The sequence below is a fragment of the Temnothorax americanus genome, unplaced genomic scaffold, assembly GCF_048541705.1.
Source record: "Temnothorax americanus isolate GAGA-0224 unplaced genomic scaffold, ASM4854170v1 Scaffold1, whole genome shotgun sequence".
Classification (NCBI taxonomy): Eukaryota; Metazoa; Arthropoda; class Insecta; order Hymenoptera; family Formicidae; genus Temnothorax; species Temnothorax americanus.
The window spans coordinates 5741247-5763530 of record NW_027509230.1 but is presented as its reverse complement, the minus strand read 5'-3'; the positions used below and the strand labels follow the sequence as shown (position 1 = coordinate 5763530).

The 22284-nt window shown below is 39.0% G+C and overlaps 1 protein-coding gene across 6 annotated transcripts in view; it reads right to left on the bottom strand.

The window, feature by feature from the left end:
* Positions 1 to 11861: 11861 nt before the first annotated feature.
* Positions 11862 to 22284, bottom strand: part of Vg (transcription factor vestigial) — a 45734-nt gene continuing 35311 nt past the window's right edge. For 2 of the 6 annotated variants that reach the window (XM_077426738.1, XM_077426748.1), the window contains 3 exons: positions 22065 to 22188; positions 20622 to 20852; positions 11862 to 12669 (listed from right to left, as the gene is read on the bottom strand). In XM_077426738.1, the coding sequence (XP_077282864.1) occupies positions 12534 to 12669; positions 20622 to 20852; positions 22065 to 22188 (491 nt within the window). In that variant the 3' untranslated portion in view covers positions 11862 to 12533. Of the gene's footprint in view, positions 12670 to 17193; positions 17319 to 20621; positions 20853 to 22064; positions 22189 to 22284 lie in introns of those variants that run through there. The other 4 variants (XM_077426756.1, XM_077426772.1, XR_013260293.1 and 1 more) reach the window with 3 other exon arrangements.

The following is a 22284-nucleotide window of genomic DNA, read 5'->3' as shown; positions in this document are numbered from 1 at the left end:
TCGTTTTGTTAACGAACGTAAGCGGAAACCGTTTACCGCGTACACCAACATGATAACAGTTGCTTTCCATTTACGCTCAAGTGATCTGAGAGTCACTCAGTTATGTGAGTAATTTATACTCGGGTAAGATATGTCATTTTGTATTTACCTGCTCATTTTGGTGACAAAGCTATCACACAGGTATAATCACACAGGCTATAATACAGGTCCATAGCCTCACTTTTAATGTGAGTTTATTAGATTCATTAAAACACATGGTCTCGATTGTGGATAAAAACTCAGTTTAATCTCACTTGCGAGCGTGCAAAAAGAACGTGCATTTTACTAAGTTATGACGTCACAAGTGAGAATTATCTGAGTTTTGATGTAAATGGAAAGCAACTAATAATCATTCCATGTTGAAATCGGAAGAGAGAAACGGGCGGCATATATACTAAATAAAAAATATCAAAATGAAGAATTAGGATAAGATCACAGAAACTACGAATCTGAACAATGTTGGCCTCAGAGTATTTAGATTCCTCTCGAGTTAATTAGAATTCGATGTAATAATATGGATTTGTGAATTAAATGATACGCAGGGAATACGTGGACATAAAAATATTCAGTCGTATCTACTCGTTAGCATGAACGGTCGGAAACAGTGTTGTGAAAATATCGCGCGTGTTCCTCGGGCGGGAGGAGAGAAAAGGGAGCGATAACGACCGACAGCGCCGTGAGCCCCACGCCGGTGCCACTGTTGACAACGTAAAGGCGAACCATGTGGTCAATGCGCGTTAAACGTCTGCCGCGTAAACGTTTAACGTTCCGCCGGAATATATGGACATTCCGCGGTTATTTCGAATACGTTCCGCCGGCCGTTTTTACGTCGGCGTAAATCACGCCCGCGTTCGACTTCGCGCGCTCTCGCAAGCGCGCGAACGCTCTTTCTCTTCTCTTGGGATCGATCTTGGGCTACAGTCCCGCAAGAATATCTTAGAATAACCAGTCACTTTTGGTTATTTCACTTATTAGAAAAAAGTTAGCTAACCGATAGCTATACGACAATTTAAAGATTCTTAATATTGTTCTCTATTGACGAAAAAAAATGGATTAGCTACTATAGCAAATATCTAGTCGTAAAATAATGAATAACTAACATTTCTTGCAGCGAGAGCTATAACTTAGCAACAGTCTTATAATTGCTAAAATCTTTTGCAATTATTCCTAAGTAGCAAAACGTTCAGAAAAACTTTAACAAAAGATTTTGCTATTATTGCAAAATTATAGCTCTCACCACAAAAAATGTTAGTTATCGATATTTTACGAAATTTACTATAGTAGTTAATTCTTTTTTTCCTCGTGCTTTAATTGATTAAAAATTATTGGATCAGAAATCTTAATAGATGCTTAAAAAATAGATGGTCTTATAGTATTGTTCTTTATTTTAATTAAAATAAATTTTAACAAGATATTGAATCAGAAATCTTAATAGATGTCGGAATAAATTTACTTTCGAGGGTATTTAATTTAAATTTGACGATTATACGCGAAGATACGTAATACACGGTATTATATTACAACCTCGAATACCGAAGATAGAAGCCTCGACGCTTTTTGCGCGACGAGTAGAGCTGAAATGGCGTATAGAGCTAAAAAGTTAATTTATGCATTCTGCGACGTGTCGCAGAAGGAAACGGACTGTCCACGTGTCATTCGTCGCGTGGAAACCACTGGAAACGATATTTAGTCGACTCCTTCGACGTCCGGTGATCACCTGCTCGATCGGAGCAGAGCGTCGCATGTATGGTGACTGCGGAACTGGAACTGTAAGCAAGTGTAAAGTCGACCCGAAACGACGAGTGACGGTAATCTATGCGTACAAATGGCCACGTCGTCGTCACGAGACACCTGCGACATTCAGCTTGCGACGAGTACAAAGTGAACATTCAAGAAACTGATTATGCACACGTACACCATCGTATATACCTGATTACAATCGCACTTTTTATTTTTTTTACATATCGAACTTGTATCAGCAGTACTAATCATTCCAATATTTGTCTTTCGTGAGCAATCAAACACGAAAATCGTTTACATTATGCCGTAGCATAAAATGATAAGTAGAGATAAAAGTAGAAAATGATTTTTCTTTATCTTATATGTATTTTAGTAGCTGTTACACATTATTTATTTAGTACGAAGGAAACTCCTTTGTTCTTGGAAGTAGGTAAACGTTAAAACTTGACACCAAATTAACGAAATATCTAGTTTATCTAGAAAACATTTAGAAAGCTGTTTATTATTTTGTAGGATAAAGATTCTTCTATTGGCTCTCTTATGACAAATAATCCAAAATGTTTAAAAGAAAAGAAACACATCTCCCCAGAGATATTCACCTGAAGATTCATCTCATTACTGTGAGGGAAAGGGAATGAGAGGTGCGGGACGGAAACGTATCTCGGAAGGGGATGAAAATTTTTATTCGGCGTTTACGAGCCGATTCAGAGCTGCGGGAAGGACCCTGCCCCAAGGAAGGACGCTTTAATATCCGCTTATGACGGCTATGTTTCACAGTCTGAGACACCCACTCGGCCCCATTCCGCCCCATCAACCCCCATAGTGCGTTTAATTTACGTGTTTTCGCGAGTTATTCGCCCTCCCATCCCTACGCGGCCCTCGTCGAAGAGGGTCGGTCGCCATGACGACGCCGGGCGTCCCGGCGCCCAATCGTAGGGCGCCTACGCCGCGTCGACGTCGGCCCTACGAGGACGAGAAGGACGATAATAATTGATGGGGAAGGAAGGGTGCCCCCGGGTGCGCGGGGGTGGCCGGCGGTTTCGAGGGATGTAGCGGGGATTAAATCGACAATCGAAAAGCGCCGTGCTTCACCCGTCGCCGTCGCCGCCCCCGTCGCCTCTCGGAAGTTCATTGCGGGATAAAAATAAGAGGAAGGATTCGCGCCGGTTGTACCCTCGTTTTCGGTAATACGAGGTTGCGAACTCGGGCACGCAAGAATGCAAACGCGTGAGAAGGTCGAATGAGCATTCGAATAATCCAAGATGCAAAAATTTAGAAATTTAAGTTCAAGAATCCGCAATTTTAAAAAGAAATATAAGAATTTAAAGATTGGTGTCTTAAAAAATCTAGAAGTATGAAAATTCACAAAATTTCACGAAACACGTATACAAGCACGCGATGCTTCTCTCCAGTAGTTCTAGATTTAAAATGTTTGTTACATCTTTACATGGATTCTTCAATGTTTTATCTTCAACGACGTTGCCGGCGTGTCGATTTTCGAGTATGCGGATCTAAGAGTCCACCGGGAAGTCCGAGGATTCACGGCCGTCAGAATTCAGCTCGGAAAGAGACTCGCGCGCGGCTCGTGCTGTGCCCCCGCTATGCGACGCTCAAATTCCGGTGACTTGTGGCGTCACTCGTTGAATTCCGCCGAGCCTAACGACGATTTCCTGTCCGCCGTGCCGGGGACGAAGAGTATTTCAGATACGTACATACGTATGTACCGGGCGTACGTATCAACACAACCGCCTCCTGGACCGTCGTGCGGTTTGACATTCGCGAGAGATGAACGTTCGAAACGAGGGTTCGTCTTCTCCGCCTCGCTTCTTGGTGGTTAATCCCGTAAGGTTCGCCTCGCATAACAGGCATGGCTCCGTTCATGTTTCAGTTTACGGTCACCACGAAGTGATCCGTCTTACAGTAGCAATAGCACCAGAAACGAAGAAAGATATAAGGATTTATGGATTTTTTTCAGCAACTCTCCGATACAATTCACTGACGTTGATGCATCACCGATTAACGCGGAGTAAAAAGATGTAATTAATCGCGATCCGTCGTGCAGCGTGAAGATGTAAACGCGATCGTGTATTGAGATCGTGGTCCGGCGCGGAGACAGCACGGTACAAGCGAAGATTTTATCTCGGGCAGCTGATCACGACGCGGACGCCGAGGAAAGCGGCCTCCGAGAGGCCCTCCCCTCTCTTCTCCTTTTTTCTCTCTCTCCGAATTCTCGAGGTGCTACCGCGGATTTGCATAAGATCAGTTACCGATTAAGGCCGATAGGATCGCCGTTGACTTCGGCTCGAATCGAGATCGCTGCTGGCTTCCTGGATCTCTTTTTTTCTCAATCACTTAACTTGCGAAAAAGTATGCTGCGAATTCGCCGATAGTTTTCAAAGTTCTTGTTTTTCTTCTTAATTTGTCCGTCGCTCGGTATTCTATTAGCCTCGTAAAAAATTCGTTAAACTTTATAATAGAGAGGAGAAACTACGTAAGAAAGTACGTAAACTTCGTGGATTACTTATCGCAAATTAGAGGAAAGATGGGCGTGAATTTCATTGATTGTGGATCGCAACTGCGAGTTTGTTTGCATAGTTGTTATCGTCGGTATAAAATATAAATACATCGAAATCCGCAGTAGCATCAGGTAAGATTGTTAATCGTGGATTATAAAGCTATTTGAGAGAAAATCGCAGTGATCATGTTGATTGTAAATGGTCATCATTACCCTGAATAACTATAGTGTCCGTTATTGTGCGTCTAACAATTTTCGGAAGAGAAAAAGTTTTGTGTGAAAGTTATAAAGAAAATGTTTTCAAATCATAAAAAAAAGAACAGTCTTAAAATCCAAAAATTCTAAATTTCAGAGAAATTAATTTAGATGATTTAAGGTAGACGTAATCATAAAGATTAAGAAATCTGATATTCTCTATTAATAAAAAGTTTCGGGATTTGTGAATTCTGGATCTTGAAATATAAAATATTTAAACATTTTAATGTATTGAGATCTTTACAATTTTATATATAATAATTTAAAAGATTTGTTTTTCTGTTAAAGTTACAGAAATCTTGGTTTCTTGTGATAATTATTGCTGCCATGCTACTAATGGCACGAACCAGATGGTCTCATGGAAATCAAATTAAGATTGAAACACAAGGAAGCCACGAATGGAATCCCATTAAAGTTTAATTAAATGTTTATCTGCTTTTGTTACTTCAATATGCTGCAAGAAAACACAGTTACGAATTAGAAAAATACCTAAGTGATTTACAAAATGTATATAATATTTTCGAAACAAATACAATTTTAAACACAAATATTACATAATTATGTGGTAAAGTGAACATTTATTTTATTTTAGATGTTTCCGTGCAGTTTATTTTTATATTAAGTTACATAAATATTTGTATCAATGTGTATTATAAATATTCCTAAAAAGCTTTCGAAAAGTATCTTCTCATCAAACTTGGGTCGATATTGGTAGTTTAACATTTTTTGTGAACTTGCGTGGTGGCCGGTTGGTTATATCGGCTATCAAAGGGCGCAAATCAACGTCAACGCGAACTTGTCCACGCTGAAATTTCGCAAAGGGACGAACATACGGCGATCGTGACATTGTATGCATATTAGACAGCTGGGCAATGTACTGAAACTTGTATCCAAATGATTTATACAAACTTCCGATGCATTTGTTAGACGAATTCCTCGCTTGTCGACTTCCCCAGTATATTAATAAATACGATATACATAGATATTATATAGATTATGTTTACACATTTCTTCTTGCATATCTCTGTTTTATTCTGTTCTAATATGTTTGAAAAAAAAGGACACAAATATTTATAAAAAAAAATAATGATAATAAAAGTTTCTAATAAACTCTACCACATTATCATATAAATATATAAAACAAATATATTTATATCTTGATTAGTTTGTGTGTAGATTTACGTGTATCATACTTACATTTGTACGTAAATCCTTTTCGCACGGCTGCAAGAGCGCATAGCGCGAATGAAGTCTCTCGAGGGATCCGGAAGTTGCTCAAAGGCCGCCGACGACGACCTCGAGCTACCGGTTTCCCGTGAGATCTCAAAATAAGGTGCAGGAAGGATAGGGTAGAGGGAGAAAGAGCGAGTAGGCGAACGGAACCAGTGAAATGCGTGAAAGGAAGGAGAAAGAGAGAGAGAGAGAGAGAGAGAGAGAGAGAGAGAGAGAGAGAGAGAGAAAAGAAAAAAAAATCGATGATATCGATGAGAAGGAGGACGCCTTGTAGTCGCGCATTCGGGACATCGTACGTCAGAGGGGCCCGAGTCCGTGGGAACACGAGATGCCTATGTGCCCGACGACGGGGCCCTACCCGGAGCCCCCTCTGGGCCCGTGCTGCAGGTAGATAACGAGGAGCTGCCTAGACGAGTCGCGCGGGCAACGAAAAGAACACGGAGTTACGGAGGGAGACAAAACGAACGTATACGAGAGCGCACACACGGAGACGTGTGAGGAAAGAGAGAGCAGGAAGGGTGGAAGAGAGGGAGCACATCGAGCCTTCTCTGAGGTGACACCGCCGAAAAATGCCCGTCGGCATTCTTAGAGATTTTTTCGGGGCTTTGTCGAGCGCGCGACTATACGACGTCGCTTCATCGATCGGATCGAGGATTTTGATCTTGGATCATAACTCAATACCGAATGTATCTCGAACTCATAGAGCATATTTGACCTGGGAGCCACTTTTTGCCGTAGGAATTTATATAGAAATTATAATTATTAATTTTATATCGAACATTAGGCTCAATAATGCAGTTGATTTCGCGTGATTTTTCGCGAAACAACGTGCACCTGCTTTCTCGCGGGAGCGTTTTAGTGAACGACGAACCCCAACGTGATACGCTGAATGTGCGAAATGAGACGTGACTGGAAAACGAGTGGGGATCTCTTGGTGCTTGCCCATAGTAGGACTCTTAAATGAAACCCACGTGCACCCTGACGATGCACCCGCGTAACTATTGTTATGCCGATATGCGCTTTGGACAATGCGCGAGAAGATAAATCACGTTGCTCAAAATTCTTTTTTTAGATCAATAAAACCACTCGATGACATTTATATCCTCGAACGATTTTCCATTCTTACTTCTGTGATGTAATAATATACAGAATTGATGCATGATTAAATTTATTTGTTTCAGAAATTAGATATCGCTGTAAAATGTATAAGAATTAAATTTAATTAATATTGGATTAAATGTAATGTGAAATTAAATAAATGTAAAATTATCTAGAGCTGAAATTAGAATTTGACACTTGCAAAGAATAAAAATCCAAAAGAATGGACCTTAATCAAATTTTTGACGAATTAAATTAAGATACTCGTAAAAATTTTAACATAAGAAAAACATTATGAAATCTACTACTTTAGTGTATAGTAAATTAAGACAAGTGACTTTTTCTCGTATCTGTCATCAGAACGATGGAAAGTGAAATTGAAGAAACTATGCTGTGCGAATCTCGTTGATGTTGGAATCGTTCGGCGCTCACCTCGTTGCGGGTTTGCTCTGCATAAATGATGAGCCCGAGTATTTTAATGAAGACATTCCGCAGCTGCTTGTCGGCTCCTTGGCGCACGGCGACGAGATGAGAAAGAGGAAGGACAGCCTCCTTGACTTAGATTTTATTCCTCATCGCTTCAATGTCGTATCTCAATGACGCAGTGAACAATAGGATTATGAGAGCCGTTTTCACGAACTGTCGATTAAGTTCGATATTTTCATAATTAGAAAAAAAATAAACTATTGTTAAAATTTAATAATATCGACAATGTCATAAAATAAAATAAAAGTAAATCTTTTTTGCCGACTATATATAAGTTCTCTTATAAAATGAAATAATTGCAGATTTTATATTAATAGAAAATATATTCTTTTTATTTATGTCTAATTTATTAATTGGCTCATAATCTGGATATTTATATTTTGAGATATATACTCTTTCGCGTAAAATCCGTTGAAAGATAACTCTATCGATTTGTTGTGTAACAAGCTTAACGGTACACCATCAGTGGTTTCCGGACTTCCGTCTTTGGAAAAGATGTCCCGCCGATCGTAGTTGACCGGTTCCATTCCTGCGAAGGCCCGCCGAGGATCGCGACGCCGTGGAATGCTCGAATCATGCCCCCTAATTCCCCGATGATCCAGGCCGACTACACGAAGATCTAGCGCGATCGTCTCCGATCTATCCTGAAGGGGTCTCCCGCGGGGCAGGTAGCCTCTTGTGCGAGAGGGAGAGGAGGAGAAGCGAGGAGAGACTTCTGTCAGCGTGACCACGATTATTTATATCTATGCGTTTATCTGCGCCTATGTCAGCCACGAGAGATAGCCGAATGTCCCTGTTCTATGTACGAGAGAACATACGGCTCGTTTATGTAATAGGGGATTCCTACCGTGGACACAGCGCGTTGGCAGTAGGAGGACGAGAGGGGACAGCTAAGGACGAGGAAAGATCCTACCTTCCTTGATTTTTCTGATCATAAATCTACCTCGTGGGAGAAGACACTGATATCACGTGGGGTCCAGAGTGAAGACGAAGGTATATTGCGGCCGATGGTAATTTTGGGTAAATCAGGAATTTCGATAAATCGAAAAGAGAAGCTTCCGATACTTTTATTTCTTCATTTTTGTCCTGGTCGCGTGTGAATTCTTATTTACATTCGATACACGTATATACCTAGCCAGAAACATTCATTATAGAAAGATTCAAATAATGTGCAACGAGCTGTTAAAGAAAGGAAATGAATTATAAGACAAAACTAGTTTAATAATTAATTAAATATATAGAATTAAAAATATTTTAATTCCATTTACCCTCAAGATTTACGATTTATGCAGCTGCAAGGCCGAAAATTTAGATATTGACGTGTCAAGATTGACAAATGGTTGAGAAATTCAAAAAGTAAAATTAATATTCATATTCACGGTCGGGCCATTTATTGCGCTGGTGCAATATCAACTCGACCCTCCCCCCATATCATCCCAGTAGGTTATAAAAGGGGAGCTCGTGTATCCGGTATTTAATTACCGCGAACTGAAGGGTGATCCGCGCAAGTGTTTCATTATTTATTGCGCAAATATCTAGTGCTTTCAATATTTCCATCACATAAAAATGCAATATAAATTATTTCTACGCGTTATAGTGTTCTCTTTCAAATGTAGATTTTTCAACAAATATATACATACATATATATACAGTATAGTCAAACGTTTACAAGTAAAGAAACTAATGGAGAAAGTCACTATATTTTACCTTTCCCGTTTCAATATTCCGATTTCTAACGCTAATTGCGCTAATAAATTTGCAAATGCGATTTCATCGCGGGCATAATAGGAACGGTGAATAAACTATCGACCAAACAAAAGCCAGTTCGGTAATTACAACAGCATAATATATTCTAGAGAGTGGCAATAAATTTCGCTCCTCTCTCCCTCTCTTTCTCTATCTTTCTCTCTCCATATACACGGTGTTTCTATATTATCGTCTATTTATACTAAACTTTTGGAAGAATATGGCATCGGTGCTCGTTCATATTATCTTTTGTGTCGTAAACAATTTATATACGCAATTTAAACTTTGTAATCAATTTTTGTTCAATTTTTGCTAACAGAAAATTAATTTTCATTTGGTAAAGTGAATGGTCACCCTGTATGTTAGTTTTCTTCTTATCTGAGAATCGAGAATCTAGGCCCTCGATTGCCATACGAGGATTTATTTTATTATATACTGGATTTACTAGCGGCTTCCGTTTATTGAAATCGGAACCCGATCGGAGATTACAAGGCAACAACGGGGTAACCTTTCGCCCCGTCATTACCGGAGGCACTTAATTACCGCTCATAAAGCAAGACAAGCCCGACAAGACCGACACGTTACAAAGGATACTTCTTCGACTGGCGCAAAAGTTATCTCGCGCGCGAAAGCCTCGACGAAACTTAAATGTATTCCGAAAATTACGTTTCGGTATTTAAACGCCGGTAGGAACTATTATTTTAATCACAGTGAATTAAATTTTCTCTTAGATAGTATATATTTTTATCAATTTTTATTAATTAATGAATTTATTTTCACCGATGTAACGAATTAAATATGAGAATTAAAAGTATAATATTGTTATCAACAAAAAATTAAATTATTTTGTAAAAAGTTGATTTTGTAACTTTTATAGGTAAAGATTATCTTACTTTTATTCAAATAGACTTTTGTTGTAATAAACTTTAATTTTAATATGTTATTCCACCGTTTTATGAGAAATGGAATTATTTCGACTGATATCTGAAAAAGATAACGAAAATCAGGAAGCTCGGCATTTCGCTCTTCACGTGGGACTCACGTGGTGGCTTCCTGCCGATAGTTTTTCCGCGTCTAGCTGAGGCATATGTACGATTGCGTAAGAAAACACGGGGATCATACGAAACGGTATAGAAGAAACGGAACAGACTGATTTATGTATGCTGCCGGGGCGATGTCCCGGCCAAAGTCGACGATGTTAAATTGCCGGATAAAACGCGATCCCTTACAGAATATTTATAACGCATTAGTTAACATCACTCTGCCATTATATACCAACAAAAAATCTCGAGTTATCGTCTATAAAATATTATCAACTGTATTTTTGATGTTTAATACATCGCATAAAAATTGTGAGATTCTGATGGATTATTAATTTATTGCTTCTCTTGGAATATAGTCCTACTTGCAGTGTAGATATAGAGAGAGAAAAAAATCGAATTTTTCGTCTTAAAAGCTGAATCATTCCTCATACTTTTTTAAGTTGAAAGAAAAAGGATTGACATATTTTTTGGAAACGTTACGGTTGACTGGCTCTTTGTAGCCAAATTTGACGCTTGGCTTGACGCAATCTCACATTGCTAAGTCAAGTTATGCGTGATAAAAAGTCGCGGGAGTAATAATAACTTACTAAACGCCATTTATCTTGGAGCAAGCGCGGCGGACTACGGACAACATATGCTTTGCACATGATAACGCGCGCGTCGATCATCTGCACGTTTCCTCCTCCGGCCGAAGTGACGAAGTTAATTGCTCGTTTTCTCATCTCGTTAGCGTTACTTCCGCCTGCGTCGGGAAAACAAATGCGCAAGCCCACGTGTTATACGAACTTAAATTAATGCCCTCGAGTTATTAACGCTACATGCAGAACATCAAGTTTTCTTGTACAACTTTTTGGCAGACAAAGTGTCTCTTTGCATTTTCTCTGGTTAATCAAAGATGTAACTTCTTCATAGGAGGTACAATGTAGATAATAAAAAATGACAATATATATATAGATCTAGTGCCAAAATTTTGGCAGTATGTTTCATGTTATAGGTAATAACTTACAATACTTCGCTTACCTTCACTTTTTCAAAAGGAGAGATGGAAACTTGTGGTTGGACAGAAAGTAGATTAAACTTCCTGTTCTTATTACGTGCTTGATTAGTTTCCCGTCTGAAGCACACCACTAAATTTAACAGTGTGCAATTAACCCGTGTAACGAACCGCAGAAATATAAAATACTATTTTCTAAAAATAGCTTTTAGGAACTGATAGGTTCAAACTAATAAACATTATAAAGATAAAGTTAATAAAAAAAATATATAGATTAAAAAATATACATATATTGTCAATTAAAACAAATTATTGGCCAGAAAAATGACAAATATATATCTCGCTTCCGTATATGCGACACGAATTCGTAGAAATAATAATTACGAAAATCAAGAAAATAAAAAACAAAAAAATCTGAAAATTGTGAAAAATTCAAAACACTGGAACGTTGATTTTAATCGAAGAAAAAATAATATTGACGGTAAATATAGAAAAAGCAAATGATGTGATATGCGAATTATTTATTTAACAATTAGACAGGCGATATAACATGAGATGGATACGATGTGCTTAATGTAGGTAATACGACGGTGATTATACCGGACAGTTACTAAACGATGGAGCAGCGGGTGGAAAAGATTTTGAGAGATGAAGAGGTAAGATGTGCGAGAGGTGCAACCAGGGGGGTGCAAAGAATAATAGAGTTGACTCGTCGGATAATAACTATTTTAATTCGCTAACTCGGGGGAGATTTTAGAATATTTGCGGCGCCTATTGTTTATGATACATTAATAATATAATAATATATTTATATATATGGCAAGATCATTGGTCAATAAATACTTCACTTAAGTCGGCAGCTAAATTTGTCAAATAATTCGTTCCTAGTTCTAATCAGCGATCTCGACATTAAAAAATTAAAAAAAATCTCGCTCTTTAAATTTAAAATTGCTTCTAGTAATTTTTCGAATGTGCATAGATCGTTATTATTTAACCATTGCATTTTTAATAAAATATCAAATTTACGAACTCAATATTTTAGAAAAGAAAATCAAAGATATATATATTAATTATTTGGAAAATTTAGATGCCTTGACGGTTTAAATCGCACTACGTTATTGTACCAGCTGAAGACGATTCTCGGCCGTATTCTTACGGCCAATCTCTCTCCACGACGCCAGACACTGCAGTCACTATAAAGGTAATAGTGCGCGCAAGTATTCGTCTAATACTATCTGTTTTATGCTAATAGTAGATCCTTAAAAGATGTAGGTAACACTATGTACATGACAACGACGAACGTCTCAGTCGTCATTTTCGCTTAACAAAGTCCTCGTTCCCGCTACATTCGCGTCTTTACGATCCATATCGTTAGATCGCATTATTAAATTTTCTTATTAATCGAAACACAGTCCTTCAGTCGTCTTCTGAATTTAAGGAAATCGCATGCCTCCTGCCGATCAACGCTCGATCCTAGAACCAATACAGGTCCTTGGAATCCTGAACTTGAGACTCGAGTCCTGTAACAGACAAGAGAGAGATATTGTTGAACATACGATTCAATTGAATCTAACAATATATTTGATTTTTTTTATACATATTTGAAATCTAAATTTTGTTATATATACATACATATAATTTACACGTACAGACTTTATTATTTTTAATTCTACATTTCTTAGATTTTGAAGCAGCTGGTTTCGTAGTTGCCTGAAAGTGCAATGTTACCAAGTAAAACATCAATCTTATAGAAAGGCTTCTGGCACTACAGTGAGAGATCCTTAAACGTTATACAAGTGATCAGCTGTTTCAAACTGCTTTTCGATCTGAAAGACGTTTCTTGTCGTTGCTCGAAATTATTTATCGGTAAGGAGAGACAACGTTATGACGGATGCGAGGGTGCAGAACTGGTGATGGCACCCGCTGAGCAACACGGACAAACCGACGGACAGACGGACGAGTGGACAGATGGGGGTCTGATGTCACGAAGCCGCCGGCCAGTTAAGATCTCATGTCCTTTGTGGTCGAATTTATCTCTTATCTCGATATACACCGAAGAATGAATCGACAGATCACCGTCGCCGATATATAGCATTCTTAAGTGATTTAGGGAGGCGCGAGGTTGCTGTATAATCATCGAATAATTTTAGTAATTTAATACATATGTTATTTCGTATATATAGGATACTCCGTGTAAAATACTATTCATCAAAAGCGATATCCTCGCTTAAAATTGAACACAGACACTCGTGTAATTGTAATTTGAGAATTATTTCGGCAGATTAAATAAAAGAAAGCAAATAATAAAAATGTTGTCGTTGAAACGCGTGATTCAATTAAACCATTACAACGATCAAAGAGTACCTAAAGCTACATAGATATATCTCTTTTCAATTTCTTCTTTAATATTTCTTGATCGGATCAAGCGAGCCGCGCGTTCGATTATCGTGCAACAGATCGACGTTTCGACATCGTGAATTGCCAGCACGTGATACGGGAGATTGAGAGTTTGTATCCATCGATACGCACGTGTCGGCACGTGGACGTATCTACCTGCTTCAAACTCAGCAACGTGCGACCCATGATACATCGCCATATTGGCGCACGAATGCGTACGCACATACGTACGCGCGTGGTGCGAACACAAAGAGCTCGGTCGTGTGAGTGAATAACGTCGGCGTCGCATGGAACGCAAAGTATTATTTGATCGAGAGAGTCACTGAGCCAGAAAATGATCAAGGAAGGGATTGGCGGGTATATAGAAAGGAAAACAATCTTGGAAAATTATCGCGATGGATTGACTATTACGAAGAAATGATGAATTACTTGAAGTGGAATCTTCTCCTGTACGAGTTTGTATGTACCAATCTGTTGTTAGAAATATTTATTTAAATTATTTAGATATTGTGTGTTGGAAGTTATTATAAATTAACTATTTGATTAATGTACTTGTGGCGAAGATGTCCCTTTTTAATTCAATGCGTATATAACGAATGTTATATCTCTAGAAAGAATGTGATGACTAAAACGATATTGGAAATACGTAATGTTATCAGCATAAAACATAGTGAAGTAAACTTGTCTGTTTATTTGAAATGAAACCAAGGACTATATATATATATATATATATATATATTAGAATATAATAATTGTATATATTCTATATACAATTATTATATTCTAATTTATGTACTTAAAATAATGTAGTTAAGAATAAGAAGGTCTCTCACGCGATTGATCATATAAATTAAAAACGCAGCTAACTTTATCTAAAAACATATGAAAAGTGAAAATATGGAAATTATGTGTTTTTTTCCGTTTAAAATACTGATTATCGTGGCCTTGACTCCATTAATTTATTTAGAATGTTATTTTGCGCGATTGAAATTTTAGTAAGCGTCGAACGTAGCGAAGAAATTCTTGGCAATTTCCGACAGAACGTTTCGTTTCCTTGGAGTTTGTACGCCTCACTTCTTTGTCGGTAGGACTAAAGGGAATTCCTCTTCGTGCGGGATCTCGCAGTGCTCTTTGATATCGCGATATTGAATGTTGGAACATTCATAACAGGTGCGTCCGTCCGTAACTTCGTATTCGCTGATCTGTGTGCGCCTGAGGTTTCAAACGGAAACATCTTGTTCTGAATTTCTTAAGAATACGATAAACGCGGCACGCGACTCCTTCACGAAATGCTTGTCTTTGTACCGAAATCTATACAAAAGTCGATTGAGCTAAATAATATAAATTAACGTATTATTTTAGCATTTATTGTCTTATTGTGTGATTTTCAAATATATATAATTTACGTAAAGATGATTATTGTGATTTATTGGTAAATATTGTTATGTATTAGTAAATTACATATATTTACTGGTAAATAAATAATAATAACAATTTATTAATAAATCATTATTAATAAAATAATTTAATAGATCCATGAATAATTATGTTAGTATCATGATGGTTGTGAATCAAATTTCTCTCTCAAAATTATAGTTCTCACAATTATTTTACTGATAATAGAAAGTTATTGAGAAACGCGATAATCTCCAACGTGGTCATCATGATAATCCTTGTGACGTCGTTAATCCTTCACATAGAAATCCTAAACAGAACCGCCGGCGTATAATCTTCGTGGGAGGACATCCTAATTCAATATATCCTGCGACACCACGAATGCCGAGTAATGCGCGCCATAAGTGTCACCGGCCGGGACAATTTATGCGAGTGGTGTACATATGCGTTTTCGCCGTACATGCGAAACCGATATAGTTCAGGATGCCAGGAAAATGGCGAGGCAAAGGGCGGTGAATGGTGTGTCGAATAACCCGAACAATATTGCCCGATGTTTGCTATATTATCACGGAGTCACCCTCGTGTTTGCGACAAGACGCGGCACAAGGGATGTGGCACGCGTGTCTAATTCCCAGGGTAACATTTTAACGACCGAATACGTCCGAAATATTAATTTGAGTCATTAAATATAATTATTATCGAATCTCTGTCTCTTTCTTTTTTGTCTCTCGTGAAATATGTATAGCATCGTTTTTAAAATTTGATAATTAATATTCTTACACGTATTTCTATTCACGTGATAATATAATAATCTCTTTTGACTTTGTCAGAATAAGATATATGAAATTTTTATCGAGCTAAAGATCAGATCTTTTGTTTTTACTATACAAGCGTCCATAGACTTCTATTCTCATCTAGGGCTGATCTAGGGAGGGAGGAGGCAGTGTGCAATATTGCGCCCGACACACGTCGGTGATCCTGGAGATTTGGGAAGTTTAATTTGTAATTAATAGTCGCTCATCGGTGCATACGAGTTCGAGTGGGGCGCCAGTCGACCAGGCTTACAACGAGTTCAAGTATATTGGATTCCAGACGGCGAGGGGTCTGACCCTTCCCTCCATTGATAAGGGTCATCACAATGCTCGTCCCTTGCGCGCATCCCTCGCCGATGAAGGGATAGCAAGGGTCGAAGCCTCACTTTTTGCAGAGCGAGGGTGTTCGATTTAATTTAATCTCGATGCCCTTGTTTCTGAACGCCGAGCGCGTTTTTCGAGCGGTCACGGGCGGAAAGGTGATCGTCTTCGTTTTACATTCGGTGCAAGTCGAGAGAGACGCAAGAAGATCAAAGAACAAGCAGAAGAGCGCGATCGAGAAAACGATAATGCAGGATACATATAGACTTGACGATTATAAAGCATAAGAATTTTTCATTTTTTTTATCTCAAAGCGCGAAATGTTAACATCTATTGCAAAATAATAGCTTTAATAATATCTGTAGCTTATATCTTCAATATCTCCTCATACATTCTTCATATAAAAATATACAAAAAATATAATGCAAGAATATCGAGAATTTTTCAAGATTTTGAACCGGAAGATTAAAAAAAGAATAAAGAACGACTAAAAGGACGAAGAGGACACAATGAATCTCGCGAGTTCGCCAATGCGGCGACCTGTCTAGTTCGTAGAGAAGCAAGCAGAGAGTTCGAGAGATCGATATAACCAGCAACCGCTCGACCACTCCCTCCGTTCGCAAGCTGACCAATCGAGGATGACTGGCCATCCCCGGCTGGCCCGAGGAGTCTCTCTTTCCCTTCTTCTCGTGCAACGGTGAATTACGTGACGTCATTGTGCGACGCCATTTTCGAGGCGCGTGCCAGAAAGCGTACGGGAGTACCGATGGATTACGCCGCGCTAGAATGTTTTATGAAGAATGTCCTAGCTCCAAAAAGAAATTTATATATATACATATATGTACATAAATAAATATAATCCTTTTATCCTAAGTTGGGATTTTAAAAGTTTCCTGGATTTCAAATTAAATATTTTGGATTTCCATAGTGAGATCCTAGATTTCTTAATCTTCTCTTCTAAGTCCCTTAAATCTTACGATAATTTATTTATTTATTTGTGTTTATTTTTATTTTAAATCCTATGTCAAATTTCTTTTAGACAGATACGCAATAATCCAAATTATATAGTCTCTGGTTTTGATAAATCCATGATATTGTATTTTTTTGAACTTTGCGTACCTTAGAATCTGGTATCTTAGTTGCTAAATGGTTTAAACCATAGCATCTTTAGATCCTGCCTCGGGTTCGCTGCATTCCGAACACAGTTCATTTATCAGAAGGGTAAGAACGTTGAGCTTGTTTATCTAAAACCAGACCACAGATTAAAATCGTATGCGTGTCTGTACCGCGAATAAATAATTCATCACTTTATCGCATGTTCTGAAGCTAATCGGTATCAACGCATGTTCAACACTTCTTATCCGAGGGACGATTAATCTCGAGAGAAATTCAGCTAATTTATTTAAAATAAACCTCTAAAGAGAGAGAGAGATCTCAGGTTGCGCATGTAGGAGAATAAATAATTGTCCACGACATAATTGGTCGATTTATTTTCAGAAAGTAAATTAATGTCTTCCTAAAAGTCTCATAGTTAGCTTAATACGTTATTATTTCATACCTCAAGTGTGTTCTAAACTCTGTAAATGCAATGTAGTTTAGATCTTTTCCTTAGATATATTCTAGTATATTTTCCTTCAATTTTATTTAGAATCAAAATGCAATAGACGATATTTATTATAATCAATTATTTAATCCGTAACGATGGATATATTAACTGATTATGAATAAAGTTGAGAAAATGAACAATGAAGTTTGAATCGGTTTAACTTTTTGTCTTTCTCTAGTTCTAAGAATTCGAAAAGGATAAGAAGTATAAATTAAATCGAGATTAAAGTTAATCTGCATTGATAGAAATAGACATCCAACGATCCAAAGTAGTTCGTTTCACGATATCGACAACGTTGAGCCGTTCTCTAATGATGAAAAGCTAACGTGATAGCTTCCCACGGGAAACGGCATGGCGGCAAGCCGCAAAATAAAGGCGGGACGATGCACGTGTGCGAAGACATCGCCATGTTAAGACGCGGACGCCTCATCCGGTAATTGCGATTTATTTCTCTTAATCACTGCGTAAACGGCAGCCAATTTATGCGGTTCGAGTTAATTTCGCGCAATTATATAATTACCGAGAGCGGCGGCCATCGCGCAGGCAGCGAACCTAATCGGTTTGCCGAGACGAGCGCCGTAATGGCGGCACTTAAATTTAAAGATACCTCGAAGACTCTGCGCACACCAATTCACCCCTGCTGGGAACAAACCGGCGCTCATTTCACCCTCTATTACTCTTTCCCGAGTCCCTTGATCAGAACACGAGTTCCTGTTAACTTCTTAATATTTTGTGTGTTTGCTTCAGCAAATTAATAATAATTACAGTTCACTCTTTTCAAAATAAAATTTTATATTTTATATATGAATCTTATATATATATAAATTAATTCTAAAAAACTCTGAAGTTGGAATTTAACTTGTAAATATCAATACGTGAATAATGACAGAGAGAGAGAGAGAGAGAGAGAGAGAGAGAGAGAGAGAGAACTTGGCAAAAAAATTTTATTCTCTTGATTTGCAAAGTACAAGTTCCTGCTCTAAATTTCTTTTTGACTCTTACGTATGTAACAAAACGTTAGATTCATGGTGCTTATTTTTATCTCAGAGATTTTCGCTGTTCGAATGAAAGGGAACTGTAAGAGGGATGGTATTAGAGGGTTGGGATTCATTTTGCGGCACGATGCTTGGTCTCGGCGTGTACAGCAAAGTGAGGGTACAAAATCGATACTAGACCTCCTCTCCCTTCTTGGGATGGATGTCACTGTTTCCGTGGCTTGGCAGCCATGTCTTTCGTCTGAGGGAAACGGAATTCAGGCAGCCTAGGATCTTAGCAGTCATATGGAAGTTAGATAGAATCCGGACGATCTAAGAATTAGTGCGCGAAAGTGCATAGATAGCGTGCACTTTCGGATTTCATTATAAGTTCGAGGAATGTAAAATTGGATCAAGAAGTTGGGAAGTTTAAAATTCGATTTAACCGTGAAATGCGAAAACTGTAGAATGTAAATTTAATGGAGCAGCAAGTAGAGGTGTATTTAGAGGCGATATACGTTCTAATTGGAAGCACGAAGCCGAAGAGAATGGAGGTAGAAACAAAGTTGTAAAAATAAAAAATAACGAGAATTCCAACACGTCGTTCGCCGAGTAGCGTATCTCAGAAAATTCCGAAGACCATATGCGAAATTGTGCGACCGCATGAAAGTGAGGGGAAGGCGTGTAAGCTGCATCAGGGTGCAGACAGATGGGAGTGGTCTCTGTAATCACGATAGGCGTGGTTTTTCACGGCTTACTGCAGCTGCATCACATGGGGTGCACACAACTGTGCGCAGTCGGATTCTGTCACTTTTCCCGGGAAATAAATTATTCAATTCAATTCGACAAAAATAAGAAATCAGAACATCAGAATACTTGCCTCCCCCTTTTTAGATATGTAGACAATAAAATATAAACGTTTGAATAACTACATCACATATATAATTATTATTCAATTATAATATTTAATGCATTTTAAATAAATCACCTAATTTTTAATTATTGTAATTTAAATTTATTTTCAAATTATTTGTGCCGCAGTGTGTGTATTATCGATCCAATTTCAGAGAAGGTTGATAATTGCGAAAATAAATTATCTTAATACTGTATATTAAATCTGTATTCTGCACGCGGAGGACAAATTCTTCAGCGACTTTTCCTCGCAAACAAAATAAAAAAACTAGATCGGAGATGGACAGAAATACCATTTTTCTATACCGCATAATTTAACGCTATTTTTCTGCCTCGCATAATTCTACCCGGCAGAATAAGCGGCGCGTTTAAGGAATACGAGGACACGAGCGACGAGATCCTGGCGGCGGTAAAGAGCGAGATATGTTTTGCGGATTCGTCCGCGGCTTTTTGTCCTGCGGACGATTTTGGTGGGTGAACGTCGAGCCGAAGGAGGACGCCGTATGGACGTATGGATCGCGGCTCCCATTAAGCCCTTATTAATTGCGAGCATCTGAGGGACCGACCGATCTTTCTTGCGCTACCTGCGCGCCATTCCGCTGGCCGAGCGAAGCTCCATCCTGTTGTCGCTCGACACAGTCAGGACACGGCAGGATCTTTGACGCACCGTCGATATGCCGACGATTCGTATATACGCGAGTATATCAGATGGAGCAATCGGGACCGCGGCGGCGTGATAAATCAGGAACAAATATCGGGAATCCGAGAATAAGTGCTCAAAAGCCTTTCTCTTAAATAATTTCATTAAAAACCCGAAGGATTCTCATTCTCATGAAATTAAAAGAAAATGCGATAATCTCGCGATAATCGGCTTCGCCAACGACGAACACGACCGCTATTTATTAAACGGGCAATTTCTTCTCTGGGCGAATCTCACAGAAGTGACGAATATCGCGAATATCTCAAATGTTCTACGCGCGTTCTCTTCGAACGGAGAGTTTATCCGCGATGTCCATTCGCCGTTGGTGAAACCAAACATGGAAAAGTCTACTTACTTACCGGAGAGGGGTGCGTAGTGGCCGTGAGGATAGGGCGGCGCCGAGGAAGCGTCGACGAGGGATTGCGACGGCGTCGCCGACGTCCACTCCTTGTAGGTCGCCGCGGCGTGCGCGTGATGCGCCGCGTGGTGAGACGTGTGGTGGCCGAGGCCGCGTGCACCACCCAGCAGAAGGCCACTATAACTCGCCGCCGCTGCCATATTGTGGTGGTGGTACTCGTGCACGGCCCTGGAAAAAGAAAAAGGGCACGGGAAAATTTACGACGTGAGAATTGTGAAGGAAATGGATATACGCGGAGTGAATAAAAAAACCTGGCCACACAGAATGCAGTATAATTTTCGGAGCACATAAGATTAACCGACCGACATACGTAACTTTTTGACATACGGAAAGATACACGGAGCTGCATTGCGCCAAATCAACAAATAAACATAAGCACCACGGTTCTTAGCGTGTCAACATAATCGCCTTGAGTGTGTCGTGATCAATGAGATGTAAAATAATACGTGCCATCAGTACCTGATGCCAATTTGAAAGGGGCAAAGTAAAAGGAGCAACCAATAAAGAGAGAAACGGAATAGGGGTAGCGAGCGGATGGTTTTAAAAGCGAAAACAAAGAGAAAAGGAACATGTGAAAAATATTGAAAACCGTCGGGAGCAGGTAACGCCGAGATCTTTAGCACTGATTCGGTCACTCCTATAAATTACAAGTCTGTCACCGCTGCCGTAGAAAAAGAATGAAAGGTATCGGCGATACTTCTTCTATTTCTCTCTCGGTTTAATTTTCCTTCTTTCACTCCGTTCCCATATGCATTTAACTCTTTTGTTTTTTCTTTCACATCTGTCGCTTCAAAATCTTAGCAAAAAAATCTGTTCATCCGATACATCGAATTTCATTCATATGCATGGTAACCATACCGTCACGGTGATGACAATCAACATTATCACGCGTTAAGAATGTAGGACAGGAATACAAATCAACGTGCAGTTATGAGAAAGAAAGAAAAAAGAAATAATGAAAGTTATCGAATAGTTGATTCAACATGACTGAAGATCGGGTTTAGAAAATTCTCGTCTCACTAATTAACGAGCTATGTTAGCATTTGATGGCGCGCTCACGGGAAAAATTCCCAGCATGTGGTCCCGGTTTTACGTCTCCACGGTGTGATGAGATGCTGGAGTTACACGCAATTACTCGATGCGCGCGATCAAGAATCAATGGGACGTGGACACGGCGCCGATATTCCGTCGCACAACATTGTAAAGAATGTCTATTAAGGCACGAGGGGGGAAAAGGAAGCTATGCCATTTATGTAAAACGGAGAAAAGATAGATAGAGAGATAGAGAGATAGAGAGATATAAGAGAAAGAGAGAGAGAGAGAGAGAGAGAGAGAGAGAGAGAGAAATAGAAAACGACAACAGCGATCGGTAGCACTGACCTGTGATGGTACTGCGGGTAATGCGGATGCCACGGATCCGTCGGGTACTCGTAGACATCACTGGGATGCTGACTATTCCAAAAGGAAGGGGGAAAGTTCCTCATGGACATAGGGGAGATATTTTCTGCAATAAAAAAGAAAACAGTTTTACAGCGGCGGCGCTTTTAATGGCTCGCGCGAGAAAACGTGCATTTATAAATTCTCCGAGAAAAACGAGAGA